This window comes from Carcharodon carcharias, chromosome 5, assembly GCF_017639515.1.
Source record: "Carcharodon carcharias isolate sCarCar2 chromosome 5, sCarCar2.pri, whole genome shotgun sequence".
NCBI classification, from domain to species: Eukaryota; Metazoa; Chordata; class Chondrichthyes; order Lamniformes; family Lamnidae; genus Carcharodon; species Carcharodon carcharias.
The window spans coordinates 85,467,393-85,491,901 of NC_054471.1; the positions used below are offsets into that span (position 1 = coordinate 85,467,393).

General features: G+C 43.6%; 1 protein-coding gene across 2 annotated transcripts in view; it reads left to right on the top strand.

The window, feature by feature from the left end:
• Positions 1-2,574: 2,574 nt before the first annotated feature.
• The window catches only part of ogfrl1 (opioid growth factor receptor-like 1), a 63,702-nt gene continuing 41,767 nt past the window's right edge, over positions 2,575-24,509 (top strand). For both annotated transcript variants that reach the window (XM_041187735.1, XM_041187736.1), the window contains exon 1: positions 2,575-3,177. In XM_041187735.1, the coding sequence (XP_041043669.1) occupies positions 2,986-3,177 (192 nt within the window). In that variant the 5' untranslated portion in view covers positions 2,575-2,985. The remainder of the gene's footprint in view (positions 3,178-24,509) is intronic.

Consider the following 24,509-nt stretch of genomic DNA (forward strand, 5'->3'; position numbering starts at 1 on the left):
CAGTGGACAGAAGAAGAAGTTCAGGATGATGTGTGAGCCAAAGGACAGAATCGTCCCAGATTTGCACTAAGTGCAGTAGCGGACGGGAAAAAGGGCATTTTACTGGCCGACTGTAATGGCAGCTTTTCACGCCCTGTTGTCCCATTCCTGCCTCATTAATTAAAAAGGTCACAGGAAACACACCACCTCACAAGCAGGCAGTGTCCAATTTGCCCACCATGCCATTACCTCTTCGCTTCCACATTCAGGGCTCTATATTTAAACTGCATCTACACACACACTTCTCAATGCTTGCAGCCCAGGACTGCTCTGGTGCAGACATGGCCCCAAAAGCCAAGAAGAGTGCAGACCTCCGAATCCATGACGCATCCCTGGGATGCCTTCTGGATGTCGTTGAGACCTGCTGCGATGTCCTCTAATCCCTGCCTGCCATGATGCCTGATGCTAACAGGGCTGTAAAATTCTGACCTAAGTCCGGGGAGTGGAGGTCCAGGTAAGTTCAAGGGGTTCCAGGGCAGGAAGAGTAGGGTAGGCCTGGGGAGTGGTGTGATGGGAGTGATTGTGGTCCCGAGGGAGAGGCTAAATGGGGAGGGAAGTCCAGAGGCCACTGCACCTTAAGGGGGTGTGCCCCCAGTCAGAAGGAGGCTTCTGATGGAGGCACCCCTCCTCCCTCCTTTCCCACCTGAGATGTAGCCCTGTAGATTTTTGGCCTTCCCCCCACGCCAGCTCCACCCTCTCGCCAGCCTAAAAATCGAGGCTGGGTGGGAACAACCATTAACTAGCCAATAATTGGCCATTTGGGGCAAGATCAGGCTTCCAGTCAGAGGTCTTGCCCGCCCCAGCGTAAAATCTCTGTGTGGCCGGGGTGGGCGGGAACCCAGAGGTAATCCTCTCCCTTCAATTTCACGCTCCCCCCTCCTCCCCATGCCCCCGCCTAAAAACCCACTGGTGGGGGAGCATAAAATTCTGGCCCACGTGTATAGAGATGAAGCCCAAGCTGTTTTCTAGTTTTTTTACATTCTATCTTGCTTATCTGCAAGGATATGATAGGATGTGTTTACCAGGGACACATGAAGACAATGAACAGACAACACAGGCTCGGTCATGCTACCAGCTGGAGCTGTGTCGTGTGTGAATATATGTCACAATAACTACTTCTGTTCGCTGAACCATTCTCCTGCATGCTTGGAATAAAATTTCCTATTTTCAGCTTACTCCAGATTCTGAGTGGCTTTTATCCACAACTGTGATAAAAGTGAGCTTTCCCTCCTCGTCCTTCTCAACCAGCCTTTGACATGCATGATTACACCACACTCCTCCAACACCTCACCTCTGTTGTTCAGCTGGGAGGGACTGCACTCACCTGGTTCTGTTCTTATCTATCTAACCCTAGCCAGAGAATCAGCTACAAAAGGTTCTCAGCCTGCTCACCCACCTCAAGGATCTATCCTTAGGTCCCTCCTATTTTTCATTTACGTGCTCCCACATTTGATACTGAGCTGAGCTCCTAACATCTCTATCACCAATACTGCCAAATTCCACCCACGTTACATTGCCAATCTTCTTCCCTATCTCAGCTCATCTACTGCTGAAATCCTCATCCATTCCCTTATTACATTTAGACTTTCAATGCACTCCTGGCCAGCTACCTATCTTCCACGGTCTATAAACTTGAACCCATCCAAAAGTCTGCTGCCCATTCACCAGTCGCTCCAATCTTGCTGACCGACATTAGCTCCTGGTCCAACAACACTTCAACGTTAAAATTCTCATCCCTGATTTTCTTTATTCACTCATGGGATGTGGGCATTGTTGGGTAGGCCAGCATTTATTGCCCGTCCCCAATTGCCCTTGAGAAGGTGTTGGTGAGCTGCCTTCCAGAACACTGCAGTCCATGTGGTGTAGGTACACCCACAGTGCTGTTAGGAAGGGAGTTCCAAGATTTTGACCCAGCGACAGTGAAGTCAGTATTGTGAGTGGCTTGGAGGGGAACTTCCAGGTGATGATGTTCCCATGTGTCTACTGCCCTTGTCCTTCTAGCTTGTAGTGGTCATGGGTTTGGAAGGTGCTGTCTACGGAGCCTTGGTGTATTCCTGCAGTGCATCTTGTAGATGACACACACTGCTGCTACTGTGTGTCGGTGTTCCCAGCCTCTGGTTAGATATGTCTTGGCTGTCAGGCAAACAACTTTCACCTAATTTGTTTTTATAACTGACAAACAAAAGTGTTCAAAGAAAATGAAAACATTATTTTTTAAATCCATGATTTTCTGCTGAGTTGCTCACATCAGTGCCTTGGGAGCAATGCCTGGAGATTCCAGACCAATCCTGGAAGTTTGACAAGCTCACTCAGTCTGTGGGTTCCAGACTACACAATCTGCTTCTGTGGAGAGGTGCAAACTTCCAATGGCGAAGCGGAACTTGATTCACATAACAAGTCTCTCGCTTGCTGTTTGCTTCTGTCCCTCCCCCTGGGCTGTAATTGACGGCAGGACCAATTGGAATATTTTACTGCAATGTGCGGAATTAAACAGCAGATGCCGCCGGCCCTGTCCCACAGTGAAAACAAGCAGTGTCTGACTCAGTCTCTGTCTCCATCGTGTGTCTTTGGGTACCCAGTGTCTAAGCTGCAAGTATGATTGTACAATTCAGTAAATGGACAGGACAGGTTTGCGACACTGGCAATAAGAGGCGGTAGCGCTGGGCAGCGGCTGATACAGGGAGGGATGTATCAATATTGCGGCTGTTGGTATCATTGTGAACAGTAAATCCGCTCTGTTCACCATTGCACACAGGGTGTGTTTGTGTGTGAGCATTTCCTGTTGCTGGGAGGAGGAGATTGTGCTGATCGGCTGTGGGTTTGTTTTTTTTCAAAGAGAATGTATTTATAAAAAAGGGGGAAGCCTGTGAGCCGTTAAATCAGTGCCAGCCCAGAGTGGATGGGTGGTTGTGTGTGGGGGGGTCTCTGGGCATTGCCCGTTTGTCAATGGGAAATTCGCAGTTCTGGAGCGCCAGGGAACCCGTCACGGTGGAGGAATGTGACTCGACCTGGCAAAGCGATTCAGAACCGGAGCAGGAGCAGGAACAGCATGAAGCTGGCCAGGAAATGACTGCCTCTGCCGGGGAAGGAGAAGCAAGCAGGAGTGTAGAGGAGGCTGAGGCTGGCAGCGAGGACCAGGTAATGCAGTGAGGCATTGGGTGAGAGCCAGCCTGGGGAGCCGGGCACCCTGATCAAGTGAGGGGTTCCAGCTAGGGATCACTATTAGAAACTGGGGCTTCTCCACTTTGTTCGGCCGTATCTGAAGTCAGGGCTGCGCTGAGGAACATAAGAACAGGAGTAGGCCATTCAGCCCTTCCAGCCGATTCTGCAATTTAATGTTTTGGCTTCATCATCCGTTAATACACTTGGCTGTCAAAAATCTAAAAATCTCAGATTTAAAATTGAGTTGAGCTAGCATCTACTTGCTTTATGTGAGGGAAATTCCTACTGCTGCCATGCTTTGTAAGTACAGGTGTTTTCCAACTTCTCTCCTGAGTGAGTGGCCTGGCTCTGCTTTTAAGTTGATGTCCTCTTGCTCTAGACTCCCCCACCAGCTGAAAAGGTTTCTCTCTCTTTACCCTAATACCTTTCAATATCCTTAAAACCTCAATAAAATCATCTCTTAATCCTCTATATTCCAGGGGGTACAGGATACACTTGTTTATGTAATATTTGAGTTTCAACCTCAGAGGGCTGGTAACATTCTTGTGAAACTGCACTCCTTTCAAGGTTAGTATACCTGTTTTAAGGTGCAGTGCCCAGAACTATGTACAGTATTCCAGATATGACCTAATAAAGGCTTTGTATAATGAGCAAAACTACCCCCCCCTTTATATTATAGCCCGCTAGTTATAATAAAACATTACGTTTTAGCACTTTCGATTTTTTTAAAAAGCTGCTGATCTACATTTTAATGCTCTGTGTGCATGGACCCTGAAATCTCTCTTAACTTCCACTGTTCCCAGCTTTTCACCATTTCCCCTTGGATTTTTTTTAATCAATCAATGTCTCTGTCATTTTACACTCCCATCCACATCACTAACTGTGCCACCAATCTTCTGTCAGCCAAGTTGTCTCTCGTGTTATCTAAGCTCTGAACTAATATTGTATGTTGAGGCCCCAACATGGATCCTGTGGGGCACCATTGATCACTTCCTTCCAATTGTGTGCCAGCCCAGTGTATCCACACTCTGTCTTCTAACCAGTCTCCTAACCAGGTCAATAAGTTACCTTCAGTTCCATGAGCTTTAATTTTAATGACCAGTCTCTTCTGTGGAGCCAAATCAGATCTCTTCTGGAAGTCCAGAGAAACCACAGCCATAGACATTCCCATATGTTCTACTTTGGATGCTGGAAGTATGATGCAACAGAAGATGCTGGAAAAACTCAGCAGGTCTGAGCACCTGTGGAGAGAGAAAAACAGAATTAACGTTTCGAGTCCGTATGACTTTTTTTCAGGGCTTCAGTAGTGCTGAAGAAGAGTCACACAGACTAGAAATGTTAACTCTGTTTCTCTGTCTACAGATGCTGTCAGACCTGTTGAGTTTTTTCAGCATTTTCTGTTTTTGTTCTACTTTGGATATTTCCTCAAATTAAGCTGGGCTCATTAGACAGGACTGACAACTGAAATTTCTCAAAGTGCTCCGTCACTCTGCTTAATTTTGGATTCCAATAACATCCTTCTACAGATATTAGACTAACAGGTCTAGAATTTCCTGGTTTTCTCTCTCTCGTTTCTTAAATAACGGAATTACATTGCAATTGTCCAATCTACAAGGACAATTTGTGAATCAAGAGAGCTTTGGAAAATTTGAGCATTATGTAGTTCCCACCTCTTCCTCCCCTCCCCTCCCCTTCCCATTAAAACATCCCCCAACACTTTATTTAAGCTGACTGCTTCTGCAGTCATTCGTTTTTATGGCTACTCTTTTCTCTAATGCTGTTTGCTTATTTTAACTTCACTGAATTTTAGTCCTCGAGTCATTCTCTGTTTCCCTGGAATGTCAGGTATATTATCCTCTTCTGTTACTGTGGAGACATAATTTTTATTGAACAAGTGATTTTAATCTCTCCTTTAGCAGCTGTGTCTTCAGCTGCAAAGGCCCTAAGCTCTGGAATTCCCTAATCCTTTACACTGTCCTACCTCTCTCCTTTAAGAGACTCCTTAAAACCTATTTCTTCAGCTCTGATTTCTCCTTTCTTGCCTCAGTGTCAAATGTTGTTTGATAATGCTTCTGTGAACCACCTTGGGATGTTTTATTATGTTAAGGGTGCTATATAATTACAGGTTTTTGTTAAAGCCTGTCACTTTCTTATTTCCATTTGCAATATTACCCCAACTGTTTTTAAAGGGCTGAATGGACTGCAGGGCCTTGACATTACCCTTGACTATCCTTTTTCTTCTAATGTAACCGTAACAACCAGATGTTAATATTTATATACCTCATAAGTTTCTTTTCATGAACCTTTTTGAAGCCCTTGCCACCTTTTGTGTCTTTTGTTGTTCTTTTGATCCAGGGTACAGGGTGAAATGGTGTCTCAAGTGGGTTTGAATGGTAAGGACTGGGTGCTTAACATTAACAGATAGGGAAGGAAAAGGGGGGTGGTGGGGAGTCAGTACTGATTAGGGAAGACATCGTAGTGTTGGAAAGAGGGGATGTTCTTAAGGAGGTAAGGGCAGAATCCAGTTGGTTAGAGCTGAGAAGCAAAAAGTGTATGATCACACATTACCAATGGAAGCCATGAATATGGCCTTAGGGTTGCCAACTGGGATTAAATGTATTCCTGGAGGGGAGGTTTCATCATATGACTTGCCCCTATAGCCATTAGTCAGCCAACACATCCATCCTTGTGACATATTGCTTTACTACGTCAATTGGAAAGCAAAAAGACTCACTACCCAATTGGATGATGCTTGACTGTCAGCCAAGCAGCGTTGTTTTGCCCATTTGCAAAATTTTTATATCTGGTAAAGACAAATGACAAATAAAATCTTTTTTAATATCCAGATGATTATTCTCCAGGATTGCACACAGCAGTGTGCTGGAGATTGATCTTCAATTCCTGGAGATTCCAGACCAATCCTGGAGGATTGGCAACCCTATATGGCCTCCAAATACTAAGAGAGAGACCAAGGAAAGGAAATGACAGAAATGTGCAAGGTGTATTGAATGGTGATATCTGGGGACTTTAATTACCCAAGTATTTATTGGGATAATAATAGAGCAAAGGGTAAGGAGGAGGAGGAATTTCTGAAATGTGGTCAGGAGAACTTCCATTATCAGTATGTTCTTAGCCCAAGGAGAAAGGAGGTATTGCTGGATCCGGTGCTGGAAAATGAGGCGGGCAAGTGTCTGTGGAGGGTGGAGAAGAATTGGGTGGTGGTGGGGGGGTACTTGAGTATGAGTGAGCATTGTATTGTTATATTCCCCGTGGAGACCATTAACGTAAAAGAACCGAACTTCCCAAATGACCCCAACTGAAGAAACTGGGTGGACAAGATTTCACTTTCTATAACTTTTACTCGAACAATCAAATCAAGTGCCATTCTCCTGCCTTCTCCCTGTAATCCTGCACATTCTTCCTTTTCAGATAACAATCTAATTCCCTTTTGAACCTACTTCCACCAAACTCCCAGGCAGTGCATTCCAACTTTAACCACTCACTGTGTGAAAAAGTTTTTTCTCATATAATTTTTGTTTCTTTTGCCAGTTACTTTGAATCTGTGCCCTCTCATTCCTGATCCTTTCAGGAATTGTAATAATTCCTCCCCTTCTACTCTCATGATTTTAAATACTGCTATCAAATCTCCTCCCAGCTTTCTCTTCAAGAAAAACAGTCCTAACTTCTGTAATTTTTCTTCATAATGAAGTTCCTCATTCCTGAAACCATTCTCATGAATCTTTTTTGCACTCTCTTCAATGCCTTCACATCCTTCCTAAAGTGTGACCCCCACCACTGGACACAATACTCCAGCTGAGGCTGAACTAGTGTCTTATACAAGTTCTTGTACAAGTCCTTGTTCTTGTACTCTATGTCCATATCAATAAAGTCTAGGATACTGTATTCTTTATTAACCACGCTCTCAGCCTGTCCTGCCACTTTTAATGACTTATGCACGTATACAAACACCTAAAGCCCTCTGCTCCTGCACTCCCTTTAGAATTGTGCCCTTTTTTATATTGTGTCTCCATGTTCTTCCTACTTAAATGAATGACTTCACATTTCTCAGCATTGAACTTCATCTGCCATCTGTCCACCCGTTCCACCAACCTGACTACATCCTTTTGAAGTTCTACACTATTCTCCTCACAGTTCACAATGCTTCCAAGTTTTGTATCTGCAAATTTTGAGATTGGGCCTGTACACCTAGTCTAGGTCATTGATATATATCAGGAAGAGCAAGGGTCCCAACACTGGGGTATTTCCAGTACAAACCTTCCTCTAGTCCGAAAAACATCCATTAACTATTAATAAAAACATAAAATACTGGAAAACGCAGCAGGTCTGACAGCATCTGTGGAAAGAGGAACAGAGTTAATGTTTCAAATATGCATGACTCTTAGAGTCATAGAGTTTTACAGCACAGAAAAAGCCCATCGTGTCCGAGCCGGTCATCAAGCCCCTATCGACTCTAATTCCATTTTGCAGCACTTGGCCTGTAGCATTGTATGCTATGGTGTTTCAAGTGTTCATCTAAATGCTTCTTAAATGTTGAGGGTTCCTGCCTCTACCACCCTTTCAGGTAGTGAGTTCCAGGTACCCACTCCCCCACCCTCTGGGTGAAAATTTTTTTCCTCAAATCCCTTCTAAACCTCCTGCCCCTTGCCTTTAAATCTGTGCCCCCTGGTTATTGACATCTTCACTAAGTGGAAAAATTTCTTCCTATCTACCCTACCTATGCCCCTCATAATTTTGTACACCTCAATCAGGTCCCCCCTCAGCCTTTTCTGTTCTAAGGAAAACAACCCCAGCCTATCTAGTCTCTCTTCATAGCTGGAAGGCTCCAGCCCAGGCAACACCCTGGTGAGCCTCTTCTGCATCCTCTCTAGTGCAATCACATCCTTCCAGTAGTGTGGTGACCAGAACTGCACACTACTCCAGATGTGGCCAAACTAATGTTTTATACAGCTCCATCATAACCTCCCTACTCTTGTATTCAATGCCTCGACTAATAAAGGCAAGTATCCCATATGCCTTCTGAACCATCTTATCTACCTGTCCTGCTACCTTCAAGGATCTATGGACATGCACACCAAGGTCCCTCTGATCCTCTGTACTTCTGGGTCCTACTCCCTTGTGTACTCCCTTGCCTTGTTAAATCCTCCCAAAATGCATCACCTCACACTTTTCAGGATTGAATTGCATTTGCCACTGTGCTGCACATCTGACCAATTCGTCTATATCATCCTGTATTCTAAGGTTTTCCTCCTGGCTATTTACCACACCACCAATTTTCGTGCCATCTGTGAACTTACTGCTCATACCTCCTACATTCATGTCTAGATCATTAATGTACACTACAAACAGCAAGGGACCCAGCACTGAACCCTGCTGGACACAGGCTTCTAGTCACAAAAACAACCTTCGACCATCACCCTCTGCCTCCTGCCAGTAAGCCAATTTTGGATCCAATTTGCCAAATTGCCCTGGATCGCTGGGTTCTTACTCTCTTGACCAGTCTCCCATGCGAGACCTTGTCAAAAGCCTTACTGATGTCTGTGTAGACTACATCAACTGCACTACCCTCATCTACACACCTAGTCACTCCCTCAAAAAATTCAGTAAAATTTGTTAGCTATGATCTCCCCCTGATAAAGCCATGCTGACTATCCTTATTAATCATTGCCTCTCCAAGTGGAGATTAATTCTGTCTCTCAGGACTTTTTCCAAAAGTTTCCCGATTACTGACCCATAGTTCCCTGGTTTATCCCTACCAGCCTTCTTGAATAATGGTACCACATTAGCTGTCCTCCAGTCCTCTGGCATCTCTCTTGTGGCCAGAGAGGGTTTGAAAATTAATGCCAGGGCCCCTGCAATCTCCCTTGCCTCCCACAGCAGCTTGGGATACATCTCATCTGGGCCTGGGGATTTATATGCTTTTAAGCCTGCTAAAACTGCTAATACCTCCTTCCTCTCAATGTTAATTTGTTCAAGTTTATCACAGTCCCCCTCCCTGATTTCTGTATCTACATCATCCTTCTCTATAGTTGATACAAATGCAAAGTATTCATTTAAAACCTCACCTACGCTTTCCGGCTCCTCACACAGATTACCACTTTGGTCCCTAATGGGCTCTACTCTTTCTCTGGTTATCCTCTTGCCACTAATATATTTATAAAATACCTTTGGATTTTCCTTTATTTTACCTGCCAGTGTTTTTACATGCCCCCTCTTCACTCTCCTAATTTCTTTTTTAAGTAACCCCCTGCACTTTCTATACTCTCTTGGGCTTCTCCTGTTTTGAGCCCTCGGTATCTACCATAAGTTTTCTTCAGAGCTGTTTCTTCTAACTCTGAAGAAAAGTCATGTGGACTCAAAATGTTAACTCTGTTTCGTTAACCACTACTCTCTGTTTCTTGTCACTCAGCCAATTTTGTATCCGTGTTGCTACTGTCCCTTTTATTTCATGAACTATAACTTTGCTCACTGATTCAAATGCAAACATGGATTAAAAGGCAAATTGTATTCAAACTGTAAATTGTGAATTATAAATTACACTCTAGATAGCTGCTATAACAAAGATAGATCTCCTACATTTAAAGACAGTCCCCTTAGCACATATGGCTCTGCATGCAGTCACAAAGTCCTCTACAACTTTCTCTTCCTCAAATAGAATTCAATTCTTTTTCTTCACACAGGATTTTGTCATCAAGTCACCTCCAATAAAAGCTTTACTCCATCCAAGTTCCACAGATACAGACATAACCAAAAGGGTGCACTTCTGCAGAACCTTCTTAACTCAGTCCATGACAGTCCTGATGGCATAGATTACCCAGAGAACTCTATAACACCCTGGTGCACTGTTATATCGGATCTAGTAAAAACTGAAACAATGGCAGTAACCTTTGTTTTATTCTTTCATGGGATATGGGCATCGCTGTCTCGGCCAGCATTTATTACCCATCCCTAATTTCCTTTGAGAAGGTGATGGTGAGCTGCCTTCTTGCACCCCGCTGCAGTCCATTTGGTGTAGGTACGTCCACAGTGCTGTTAGGAAGGGAGTTCCAGCATTTTGACCCAGTGACAGGAAGCAATGGCGATATAGTTCCAAGTCAGGATGGTGTGTGGCTGGGAGGGGAACTTGCAGGTGATGGTGTTCCCATGTATCTGCTGCCTTTGCCCTTCCAGGTGGTAGAGGTTGCAGATTTGGAAGGTGCTGTTGAAGGAGCCTTGCTGAGTTGCTGCACTGCATCTTGTAGCTGGTACACACTGCTGCCACTGTGCGTCGGTGATGGAGGGGATGAATGCTTGTGGATGTGCCAATAAGCAGGCTGTTTTGTCCTGGACGGTGTCCAGCTTCTTGAGTGTCGTGGGAGCTGCACTCATCCAGACAAGTGGGGAGTATTCCATCACACTCCTGATTTGTGCCTTGTAGATGGTGGACAGGCTTTGGGGAGTCAGGAGGTGAGTTACTCTCTGCAGGATTCCTAGCCTCTGATCTGCTCTTGCAGCAACAATATTTATATGTCTCATTCAGTTCAGTTTCTGGTCAATGTTAACCCCCAGGTTGTTGTTAGTAGGGGGATTCAGCGACAGTAATACCATTGAATGTCAAGGGGCTATGGTTGGATTTTCTCTTTTTGGAGATGGTCATTGCCCTGGCAGTTGTGCGGCATGAATGTTACTTGCCACTTGTCAGACCAAGGTCTTGTTGCATTTGGACATGGACTGCTTCAATATCTGAGGAGTCATAAATGGTGAACATTGTGCAATCATTAGCAAACATCCCCACTTCTGACCTTTATGATGGAGGACTTGGAAATATATCACCGTTCCTTCACTATCGCTTGGTCAAAATCATGGAACTCTCTCCTTAACAGCACTGTGGACAATAAATGCTGGCCTAGCCACATCCCAAGAGCAAATAGGAGATAGTTATTGGAAATACTGTAACTGTTGGGCCAACTTAGTGCCTGGGGGACTTTCTTAATCTCCTTAGTTCCCCTCTACACTGCTGATTTACAATCATACTCTTCCCTTCCTGAATTTCTACTTTCCCCTAAGGTGTGACACAGCTCTGAAGAAATCTGTCTGGCATTGTTCAGTCTGTGTTGTGTGTTATTATTTCTCTAACTCACTCTGGCTGCAGAGCTCTGAGCTGGAGCATTTTAAAGCCGTGACATGCTCTCTCACACTGAAAGGCCGTTCTGATCCCAGTCCATGTCTGATGAACTCTACATTGCACCATAGGTGCAGATTTGTGCTGTCTTCAGAGCTATTGGTGTTGCTTGACCGCTGACTTTATACAAGATAAGTCTGATTATTGCAATTCTTTGATGTGATCACAATTACAACAGTAACTACAGTGCCTTGTGTTCATGCACTTTCCATTACTATTGGAGCAGTATGTTGTAGACAGCTTTTTGCCTTCAAGTTATTAAGCCCGTCTGTGGTCCATAGAGGTGGATGGGGACAGTGGAAAATTGCGTGCCAGTCAATGCCTCGGTGTGACAACTGAGTGGGATTTCTTGCCCACATTCGCTCAGGGGCAGATTTACAACCCATGTGCTTTTCTCAATCAGCTGCAGTCAGTTGCTCAGTTGAAGTTGAATTCTTGACTGTTCTACTTTCATATGATCGTGCCAGTTGTTTCATTGAAACAGGGGTCAAAGTGCCTCATAACGGGCGTCCACTTGTGTCCTTTTGCTAAAGAGCAAAAATGACTGCATTGAATCACAGATTGGTCAGCAGGGATTTTCTCTTTAGAGTCATCTATGGAAGAGAAGTGTCACGTTTGGGAGAGGAGTGTATCAGAGGGCATACCTTCACTTTTCCAAAAGTGAGTTGGACAAAAGAATGCAATACAACATTAAGATGAGGTTTGTGGTCAAAGTCTGTATGATTAGAGTGCAGAGAAAGATGGATGCAGAATCAAATGCATTGAGAGGTATCTGCTCAGAGAAACTTTCCTGCTTTAGGGAAATAATTAGGCACAAGCCTACTTTATTATCAGACAGGATGAAAGCCAATAACTGATAATCTTTGTGTGTTCTAAGAAGTTTTGAGATGTGAAAAATTGTTTTGATTTGCAAAAAGGAAGACTTGCATTCATATGGCACTTTCACAACCTCAGGACATCTCAAAGCTCTTAACAGCCAATAAAGTACTTTTGAAATGTGGTCACTCTTCTAGTGTAGGAAATGCAGCAGCCAGTTTGTGCACAGCAAGATCCCAGAAACAGCAATGTGATAAATCTCCAGGTAATTTGATTTTAAGATATTGATTTAGCTGGTAAATAGTGGCCAGGACATCAGGGATACCTTCCCATCTCTTCTTCAAGACGGTGCAATGGAATCTTTTATGCCCATTTGAGAGGACAGATGGAGCCTTGGTTAAGCATCTCACCTAAAAGATAACACCTCTGGCTGTGCAGCTTTCCCACTGCACTGGCATGTCAGCTTAGATTTGTCTGCTTAGGTCTCTGGAGTGGAACTAAACCCACAACTTCTGATTCCAAGATCAGATTACTACCAACTGAAACATAGCTGACACATACAGCTGGGTTTCGGTTTAAAATCATCCTACCATCTATGGGTTAGTTTTCACATGTTCGCTGACAACACCCAGCTCTACCTCAGCACTACCACCTCACTTGATCCCTCCACTCCCTTATCTGGTATCTAGTACAGGATAATTTCCTTTAATTTAAACACACTGAAGATTGAAGCCTTGCCTGTGATCCCCGCCACAAAGGCTGTCTCCCACTAACTCTCTCCTTGGCCACTGTCTTGACCTGAATCAGACTCTTCACAACCTTGGAGCCCAGTTGACCTCGAGCTGAGCTTCTGACTGCATATCCTCCATCAATAAGACCAACTAATTCTGCCTTCATAACATCGCCTGTCTCCAGCCCTGCTTCAGCTCACCTGCTGAAACCCTCATCCATGCCTTTGTTACTTCTAGACTTGAATATTCTAATGCACCCAGGCTAGCTTCCCATCTTCCACCCGCCATCAACTTGAGCTCATCCAAAACCTGCTGTCTACATCCTAACTCGCATAGGTCCTGTACCCTGCCACCGCTGTGCTCACTGACCTACACGACCTCCTGGTACTTCAGTTTTAAAATTCTCATCCTTCTGTTCAAATCCCTCCTTGGCTTCACCCTTCCCAATCTCCATAACCGTGTCCAGCCCAAAATCCTGAGAGAACACTGCACTCCTCTGATTCTGGCCTCTTGCATATCCTTGATTTCCTGATGCTGGCCTAGGTCCCAGGGCCCGGGAGAGAAATCATGAGACCTGGTACTTCTCCTGTTTCCGGGCCTCTTATTTCCTTTGCCACATGCCCCCTCCTCCCCCACCCCCACTGTTCAATGTGGATTACTTGAGAACTCCATTTAAAATCCTGAGCCTGGGACCTCCCAGCCCCTGGGCCCCAGTGTTTGGCACAATCTGCAGCTCCCTCTCTCGGGTCCTGCTAGGCTCTAAGCTCTGGAATCCACTCCCTAAACCTGTCTACTTCTTACTGCTCAAAAGCCATCTCTTTGACCTATCCTAACATCTCCTTATGTACTTCAGCATGAATTTATTTGATAACAGTCTAGAGAAGCGAGGTGGGGTGTCTTACTAAGTAGGAGGTGTTATGTAAATGCAAGTCATTGTAGAAATTGAATTGGGATAAAGGAGACCGTTTGTACAGTTTTAAAGCCCATTGCACATTGTAAATCCCTGAGGCAGTATATTACTGAACAAAATTATAATACACATTTGGATATGTATTTTAGTGGAAGTGTTGAGGCTCTCCGTATTTTGTTTAAAAATTAGCAAAAAGAAAGAGTTGCATTTATATAGTGCCTTTCACAGTCTCAGAATATCTCAATCAAGGACTTTATAGTCACCGTTATAATGTGGGAAAATAAGCTCATTGGATCTGCTCAGGCCTACACTGTCTAACTCCCACCCCTGGTAAATGAGAAGGGCACTGACTTACTTTATCTGGCTTTAATTTAATCACACTGGACACACGTAGCAAGCTGAGGTGAAATGCTGTGCCATATCCTGCAGACTGGTTGATAATCCAGTTGTGTGTGCCCTCTCCCATTCCTCCACTGCCTTTCAGGTAATTAGCCATTTTTCTATTGCTAGGATCTCTAGTGCACTCTGAGAATATTGCTCTGGGATCTCCTTTAGATGTTTCTATTTAAACATTAAACAAAGTAAGCACTTTGAAGGACAGTAATTTATAAGCCATTCTTATATTTGTTAAAACTTTCAAATATATCCACTAGTTATAAAAGTCTACATCCACAGGAATAATGAAATGTGTTTTTTTTTATTTTAAATTCATTAGATTTGTGGATCCAGACTGGACAATTTTCAGTGTAATTATCCAAAGACTAAATTTGTGATGCTGCTCCTCGGACGTTTCCATGGCAATATGTTGATGCAGTGATAGTTAGCAAATTAGGTTGAAAACTCATTATACGAACCTGCCTGTTGTGTAATGTAAGCAATCCATGTCTGCAACTAAAATAATTTATAGATAACTGCATTATGTAGCATGAAAATGTATCAGTGTCACACATTTAAATAACGAGTCATGGTAGAGATGGGATGAATTTTTTTACATAGTAAGTTGTTATACACTGTCTGAAAGGATAGTGAATCACAGAATTATTATAGTGTAGAAGTAGGCCATTTGGCCCATCGTGTCTGCACCTGCTCTCTGAGCATTTTAACTTAGTGCCAATCTCCTGCCTTTTCCCCGTAACCCTGCAAGTTGTTTCTATTTAAATAATCACCCAGTGCCCTTTTGAATGCCTCAGTTGAACATGTCTCCACCACACTTCCAGGCAGTGCATTCCAAACCCTAACTACTCGTTGTATGAAAAAGTTTTTTCTCACCTCACGTTTGCTTCTTTTGGAAAACACTTTAAATCTGTGCCCTCTGGTTCTTGGTCTGTTTATGAGCAGGAACAGTTGTTCCCTATCTACTCTGTCCAGACACCTCATGATTTTGAAAACTTCTGTCAAATCTCCTCTTAGCCTCCTCCTCTCCAAGGAAAACAGAACCAACTTCTCCAATATTTCCTCGTAACTGAAGTTTCTTATCCCTGGAACCATTCTTGTAAACCTCTTCTGCACCCTCTCCTATGCGTTCACATCCTTCCTATAGTGTGGTGACCAGAACTGTACACAATACTCCAGCTGAGGTCTAACCAGTGTCTTATATAAGTTCATCAAAACCTCCCTGCTCTTGTACTCTATGCCCCTCTTAATGAAGCCTAGAATACTGTATTCTTTAGTAATAGCTCTCTCTACCTGCCCTGTCACCTTCAATGAGTTATGTACATATAGATCCAGGTCTCTCTGTTCCTGCACACCCTTTAGAATTGTATCCTTTATTTTATACTATCTCCCCATGTTCTTTGTACTGAAGTGTATCACCTCTCACTTCACTGCATTGAACTTCATCTGCCACCTATCTGCCCACTCCACCAATGTATCATTGTCCTTTTGAAGTTCTACACTGTTCTCCTCAGTTTACAATTCTCCCAAGTTTTGTGTCATCTGCAAAATTTGAAATTGTCCCCTGCACACCAAGATCTAGATCATTTGTATCCCAGGAAAAGCAAGGGGAACCCCTGGGGAACTGCACTGCAAATCTTATTCCAGCCCAAAAAATAACCATTAACCATTACTCTTTGTTTCCTATTCCTCAGCCAATTTTGTATCCATGTTGCTACTGTCATTTTTATTCCATGACCTATAACTTTCCTCATAATTCTGTTGTGTGGCACTGTATCGAATGCCTTTTGGAAGTCCATATACACCACATCAATGGCCTTGCTCTCATCAACCATCTCTGTTACCTCTTCAAAAATCTCCAAGTTAGTTAGACACGATTTTCCTTTAACAATTCCATGTTGACTCTTACGAATCAATCCACATTTTTCCATATGACCATTAATTCTATCCCGAATAATTGTTTCTAGAAGTTTCCCCACCATCAAAGTTAAACTGGCTGGTCTGTAATTGCAAGGCAGGTCTTTATTACCTTTTCTGAACAAGGGCATACGTTTGCAATTCTCCAGCCCTCCGGAACCTCCCCAAATCCAGGGAGCATTGAAAGATTATTGCCAGAGCCTCTGCAATTTCCACTCTCTCTTCCTTCAATGTTCAATAGTGGAACCGTATTCAATATTAATTTTCAAAGGGAAACATATACACTTGGATATATGGATATAAACCCTTGCAGGACTAGGGGGAAAGTGCACGGGAGTGGGACTAATTTGCTATCACCTTCAAAGAGCCAGCACAAGCACAATGGGCCAAATGTGCTGTAAGATTCTATGTGTGATGGAGGGGTGAGACAGAGGTTCCATTTTCCTCCATGTCGAGTTGTCAATCTGTCTTGCTGCTGTGACGTGACACCAAAAATTGGGAAAATAAATCCTCTCCTCTCGTCCCAATTACAGGTATTGTCGTATCCCATCTTAGTCTGTAACTATCTATATACAGTACCTATTGATGTCACTGTGTCAGCCAGTGAGCTGGAGGTGAGTGAGACATAAAACAGGACTCCCAGCAAAATAGCCTATTGTATATTGCTGAAAAAAGATACGGCAACAATTTCAGTCTCCAATCTCCCTTGACCTTATGTTTCTATTAAAATGGGATCTTTAGTTTCTGGTGGTTTTAACAATGAAACAAATTGTGAGAAGTGAGATTAAAAACAGGAAATGTTTAAAATACTCAGCTGGTCAGGCAGCATCTGTGGACAGAGAAACAGAGTTAACAGGTAGAGTCTTGAGTTTTGGGTCAGGACCCAAATATCGGGGTCAAATGGAGGCCACAAGCCAGCACTGTGTGGGATACAGTCAGTTGGCAGTGGTTTCCCTAAATTGGCCAAATAGTGGGCTGTAGTAACTGAAGGTATAGCCTCTGTTACTGTCTATCAGAGGTCACGTGATTGTTCTTGGTGGCTCTGACCAATGAGCCCTAAGTGCAGGGAATCTGGGGGTGTGGGGCTTCTTGTTGAGGACCTGGTTCAAACATGTAGCATCTGAAAAGCTCTCTGTAATAAAGCTTATGTGTTTCCTGTTGAAACCTGTCTGGTACATAAAGTCATTACACTTGGCGATGAGGATGGGATTGCTCTGACGCTGCACCTCACTTTGTCAAACCTTAAGCAAAAAGAAAAGAATATTCACCAGTCATGCCACTCTTGGCAGAATCAACCCTGATGACAGGACTATGGGAAGACTGGAGCCAATATGTAGAGCGCCTTGGTCTGGAATCACATGTAGGCCAGACCAAGTAAGGACAGCAAATTTCCTCCCCTAAAGGATATCAATTAACCAGATGGGTTTTAATGACCATTGCCAGTGTTTTCATGGTCATCATTGGATTTTTAATTCCAGTTTTTTTATTGAATTCAAATTTTACCATCTGCTGTGGTGGGATTCGAACCCTGGTCCCCAGAAAATTACCCTGGGTACCTGGAAGAGACCCACTCTTGACAGGGTTTCACAGTGTGCTTCCAGGCATATCAAAAATGAAAATGCTTGCGTGAAGCTATGTTTAGTGGCCAGGCATTGACAGTGACATTGAAAACATGGTCAAGCACTGCCTCCAGTGTCAGCAACAACAGAAGTTGCCCGTTTCAGCTCCACTGCATGGGACTGGCCTGGTCAACCCTGGATTAGACTACATATTGATTATGTAGGACCACTCTTAGGTACCATGTTTTTATTGATCGTAGATGTGCATTATAAGTGGATGGATGATCACCGACATTGAGCACAACTATCAAAAAGCTGCGACATTGTTTTAGTATACATGGCCTTCCGTGGGTAGGCTGATTGATTCCATCTTGATGACTTAACTCTGTTTTTTGGGCATGGAATGGTCTCATCCCTTCAGACACTGGTGAATTTGACCACCCTTGCAATACATTGTCTCTGACTTTTGACAAAATTGGGTCTCTGTTCATCCAATTTCTAATTTGCTTCGCAGACACAGGGGTCACTGTTTAAAAGTAAGGGGTCGCCCATTTAAAACCGAGATGAGGTGAAATTTTTTCACTGAGGGTCGTGAGTCTTTGGAACTCTCTTCCAGAAAAGGCGGTGGAAGCAGAGCCTTTAAATATTTTTAAGGCAGAGGTGAACAATTTCTTGGTAAGCAAGGGGGCGATAGGTTATTGGGGTAGATAGGATGCAGATTTCAGGTTACTATTAGATCAGCCATGATCTTATTACGTGGCACAGCAGGTTCAAGGGGCTGAATGGCCTATTCCCACTCCTCGTTCGTATGTACCGGAGGTCATCGTTTTGGATAACAGTATAGTCTTTACCATTTCAGAGGTTCATGAGTTTAAATGGAATCAGACATACTAAAACAGCACCCTATCATTCCTCATCAAATGGTTTAGCTGAGAGAGGGGTGCAAACTTTCAAATCTAGAACGAAAAGGTTATCAGAAGATACTGTAGAAACTCGACTTTCCCGCTTTATTCTCAATTATCGTATGGCGGATCATTCAATTATGGGTTCAACACCGTCTGAATTATTGATGAAATGCTGCCTACGTACAAGGTTAAGTCTGTTGTTTCCAAACTTAGAGGGAAGTTAGAGAATAATCAAAGTAATCAAAAACTGAATCAGAATATTCATAGCAAACCTTACAGATTAACTGTATTAGACACAGTTTTCGTACAGAATTTTAGAAATTGACCTTGTTGGGTTCCTGGTATAATTGTCTCAGAAACTGGTCCCTTGTCCTTCCAGGTGGAAGTGGAAGACAGAATTGTTTGAAAACATGTGGACCATCTTAGGAATAGAAAGACATTCCAACAACCAACTTCTCTGCCTGTGATTAATGTCAAACCATCAATCCCTGAGGTGACAGATGGAACTAGAATAGAATAGAATAGAATAATGCCCAATGTCTCTGTAGAGTTGCCAAATCTGGATCTGCTACTTTCTAATGATGTATCTGGTACTGCAGTTCCTGATCATGTTGATCCAGTGGAAGAACCTCAAGTGGTAGAGCTACGTCGCTCTAACTGAATAAGGAAACCACCTCAGAGACTTGATCTTTAATCACCTGACTTGTATATATGTATATGTTGTGGGATATTCAAATGTTCTCTGTAAATAGAAACTGTAAAAAAACTAAAGGGGGAGGAAATGTAGTAACTAAAGGTACAGCCTTTCCTACTGTCTATCAGGGGTCATGTGGTTGTCTTGGAAGCTCCAACCAATGAACCTTAAGCGCGGGTAATCCGGGGGCCTGGTTCAAGCATGTATCATCTGAAAAGCTCTCTGTAATAAAGTTGAAACCTGTCCAGTACGTCAAGTCATGACATGGTCAGAGTCTCCCAGTTAAGGATAGTGGGCAGGCTCTTAAAGCTGGAGGTCCAGTAGGAGGCTGTTTAGCACTGAATCAGCAACTGTTCAGGTAGGAGAGAGAGAGAGGACACCTCTGTCTTGAGGCACGCTCCTGCTAACTTTTAAAAGTTTTCAGTTTAAAAATGGGATCTGCAACCATGATTCTGGAGGGGAAACTTGTTCACAGGGTGGCCTGTGGCTACAGCTGAGTCCAGGCAGGTGGGGAGGGCATCAAAGCCTGTCTGAAGTACTGGTTCCCTGCTCAGCTGCTGGGAAGCTGCCTCCATGGGGAGCTGGCCTAGTCCTGACACCTTGGGGGGCCTGGAGACCAAGTAGAGAATTCCAGTAGGCCTCTGACAATAGGCTTTAATTGATTCCTGTTACATTGCAACTTCTGCTTGTGGGTGGGTTTCCCTGCAGGCCCCTGTTCAGCCCCTAGGGAAATGATCCGGGATTGTGCCAGCAAACCGGCATGCCAGCTGGCGTGCAGAAGTTTCACACCCATCTGCATCCCTGTTATGGGCAAAAATCCCGACCAGCGTTTTGGGTTGGTGACCTTACATCAGAACTGTTATACTTTTTATTTTCAATTTCCACTTACCCGCAGTATTCTTCTATCAGAGGTGAGGCTGCCATTAAACTGGCAGGTGTCTGTTTTCCTGTGGTGGAAGCAATTTTAAAATCTGATATACCTTTAATGTGCAATTATTGGGTTAGAATGTAGAGATGAATGTAATATCGTTCCACTGATTACTCAGCCAGCTTCTTACCCTTGAGGTTTACTCATTCGAGCACAATGTCCTTTGTCTGGAAATCAAAGAAGAGGGAGGATCTGTGCAGCATGTATCAGTTATACCAGATGGTCCCTTCTGGCCACCTACATGTTGGTTGCTGTTTCTGTGTGCAAGCTGCGTCACCTAGACTTGTGCTCGGAATTGTGTGTGTCTAAGTACGCACCCTTAATATGCTCCATCATTGAGGTAGAGATATGTTTAAACAAAAGCTATAGAGAGTGGACAGCATAGTTTCACTAGGATGGGGGATGGGGAAAGAAAACTGCAGTTATGAGGAGACAGTGAGACTGGTTCTCGTGGAACAGAGAAACCTCAGGAGAGATTTGATGGGGCTTAAAGGGCAAGAGCATTCCCACTAGTTGGGGAGCCAGTGATCATCAATTTAAAACTGTCATTAAAAGAGCAAGAAGAAAGGTTTGGAAAAAAACCTTCATTTGTTGTTGGGGCATTGAACTCTTGACTACCAGGGGGTGGTTGAGGCAGTAACCATGGCAAGGTTTAAGAGAAAATTTGGTTAATTATTTGAGGCAGAGGGAGGTGCAATACAACAGGAAGAGAACAGGATGGAACAATCCAAAGTTAATCGCTCTAACAAAGAGCCAACATTGACGGCCCAATGGCTGTCAAACTTCTGTGGTCCTAAGTGTCATGATTTCGAAATAGATAAAACTGCATAGGAGGTGGCCATTTGGCCCATTGTGCCATGCTGGTTCTTTGAAAAAGCTATCCAATTAGTCCCACACCCCTACTCATTCCTCAGAGCCCTGCAAAATCATTTTCCTCTTCCAAGTATTTGTCCAATTCCTTTTTGAAAGTTATTGCATCTGCTTCTGCTGCCATGACAGGCAGCATGTTCCAGACCATCATACCTTGTTGCATGAAAAATTAAATCCTGGTTATATTTGGTCCCTTCTGTCATTTGGGCTATATTCCAATTCATTGTGGCCGTGAGCTCATCTTTTTGAATGTAACATGTTGTATGTTTGTTTGAAAGGTAAGCAGCTGTCAATGTGGTGTACAGGGCCATGTGAACCAGTTGGCCAGTGAAAGAGTCAAGTTGTTGGAAGTCTGGGCTCAGATGTGGCAGTCTTTACAAGGAATGGTGAAAACCCTGCAGTAGTAATTGACTTTATTAATGTCCTTACTCAAGACAGTTAATGTTTCAATTTTAAAAGGAGGTCTTGGGTGTGTGTAATAACTTGATGGAGCAGCAGGTTTGGTGAAGAAAAGGCTAAACTTTATTTAGGAGACATGTAGAGGTGAGTGCAAGCTAGATGGTATCGCTCCATCGGAAGACCCGCCCACAGGATTTCCTGTGCAATAAGCTTATTGGTCAAAATCCCCATAATTGCATCATATGATGTGTGATTGACAGGAGGGATGGACAATACATCTCGTTACTACACTTCTTCCCCCTTTAAGTTTCTTACATTTACAATAAAGTAATGTCAGAAAAACCAGCAAACATTTGTACGGTCTCTGGTGATTACAAATCAAGTCCCTGAGGGGCTCAGAGGAGACGGTTAGAGTCGCATAGCTCTACTAAAGTAGACTGAACAGAATTAATGGGATCTGGAGTTGCACCAGGGCATACATCATTGTAACTGGGTAGTATTTTGCAGCTTGTTAGATATGTCTGTAATATCATTTCTAGGACGATCACACATCTTAGAAGTTGGCAGTGAAACATCAATCACAGGTTGATCTTGCATTCGTTAGAATGTTTCTCTAGCCCTAATATGATCCATGTCTTTACATACAATCCTATCTTTGACTTGCACTTGAAAAGAGAATGGACCAGTCTCCTGGAGTCCAATGGGGTACACTTCCAAAATTATGCATGTTCACTGGGTTGCCTACGTGGAACGTACAAGCTTTGCTGTGTAGATCGTGGTTCCATTTTTGATTATTCTAGCTCTGTGTCACCTTCCCCTCTGGTTTGGAAACACCAAGTGTAAATGCATATGCAGATGGCATTTCATTAGTAACTCTTGATGGTGTCGAGCCCGTAGTAGTATGTGGTGTACGGTAACAGGAAAAATCTGGAAAGGTGAGACTCCAGGTAACTTCTTCATACCAGCTTTACCAGCACAGCTCTTTCAGCGAGACCATTGGATGAAGGATGCCAGAGAGTGGTCTTAATGTGTCAGATACCATTCAGGTCTGTGAATCTCTAGAATTCCATGCTGGTGAAAGCTGTTCCATTATCAGAAACAATAATCTCATGTAATCCATGCATACTGAAGGAATGACACATCTTTTCAATAGTTGCAGCTGAAGTTGGTGTTTTTACTTCGTAGACATTGAACCATTTTGAATGTGCATCGATGACTAATATGAACATGGTGTCTAGAAACGGTCCCACATAGTTAATATGCAGTCTAATCCAAGGTTGACCAAGCCATCCCCATGGGCGAAGAGATGCTGAAACAGGTAGCTTCTGGCGTTGCTGGCGAAGGTTTCAGTGTTTAACCATGCCTCTTGTTAATGTCTATTCTTGGCCACCAGACATAGCTATGTGTCAGCATCTTCATCTTCGATATGCCTGGGTATGCACTATGGAACTCTTGAACCCTACAGCAAAATTCTGTCTTGACGATTCAGTTCTGTGTTTCTGGAATAAAATGGTTGTAAGTCATCAGACACTAGTGTCCTTGACCATCCTTGTAAAACAAAGTCTGACTTTTGACAGCACTGGGTCTCTGTTCATCCAATTCTTGATCTGTTCGGATTCATCACCTGCATATGCCAAGAAATTTAACAGTAACATTAACTCTTGTGGAACACGTGTATTGACAAGACTACCCGGTAATGGAATACGACTTAAGTGCATCTGCATTGGCTATAATTGAGCCAGGGCGGTACATGAATGTGTGCTCGTAAGCTGATAGCCTCAAAGCCCAATGTTGGATTCTCGCTGAAGCTACAGGTGGAATAGTTTGGTCTTTGCTGAACAAACCTGTCAGTGGCTTATGGCCGGACACAATTATGAAATGTCGCTCATGCAAATATTGGTGTAACTTCTTGACACCAAATACAACTGAGCATCCTCCTTTTCCCAACTGAGAGTAGCTCTTTTCAGTTTGGGAAAGTGTTCTTGAAACATAGCCAATGGGTCTTTCTGATCCATCCTCCATTTGATGTGACAGTCTGGCTCCTACAATAAGGAGAAGCATCATATGTCAGTGCTAGCCCTTTAGCTGGGTCATAATGTACCATGAAGCATGATGAATTGATGATTTGTACACCAAGTTAGCAAGTCATACACTATCTTTGCTCCTGCAAAGGCTTTTTCTTGCTGTGAGCCCCATGACCAGTGGTGGTTCTTCCTCAGCAACAGGTGTAGTGGTGCCAATACAGTGGACCGATTAGGGAAAAAGCTGGCTATAGTAATTAATCATACCGAGGAAAGATTTAAGCTCTGTCACATTAGAGGGAGATGGTGCATCTTTAATCGCTTGGACCTTGTCTTCAACAGGATGCAATCCCATAGCATCCGCTCTGTGACCCAGGTAGGTTACCTCTGATGCTTGAAATGTGCATTTTTCTCACGTCAAACACACACCTGCTCCCATAAATCTCAGCACTTCCTCAAGGTCGGCTGAATGTTCAACTTCAGTCAGTCCAGTGATGAGAACGTCATCTAAATACACGACCACACATGGAAGTCCCTGCAGGAGACTCTCCAGACTTCGCTGAAAAATAGTGCATGCTGATAAAACACTAAAAAGTAATCGGGTGTACTGGTGGACGCCTTTGTGGGTCTTAATTGTCGCATATTCTCTTGATGTGCTATCCAATTCCAATTGTTGATAGGCATGACTCAAGTCTAGTTTTGTGTATGACTTGCTAACTTGGCATACAAATCATCAATTCCAGGAATGGGATAGTTGTCTAACTTTGCTGCTCTGTTGACTGTCAGTTTGTAGTCACTGCGTATATGTATAGTCTGGTCTGGCTTGACAACTGGGACTATGCGTGTGGCCCACTCAGAAAACTGGACAGCCCACTTCTACCTCCTACCCAAAACCCATAAACAGGACTGTCCCGACAGACCGATCGTGTCAGCCTGCTCCTCCCCCATGGAACTCATTTCTTGCTGTCTTGACTCCATTCTGTCTC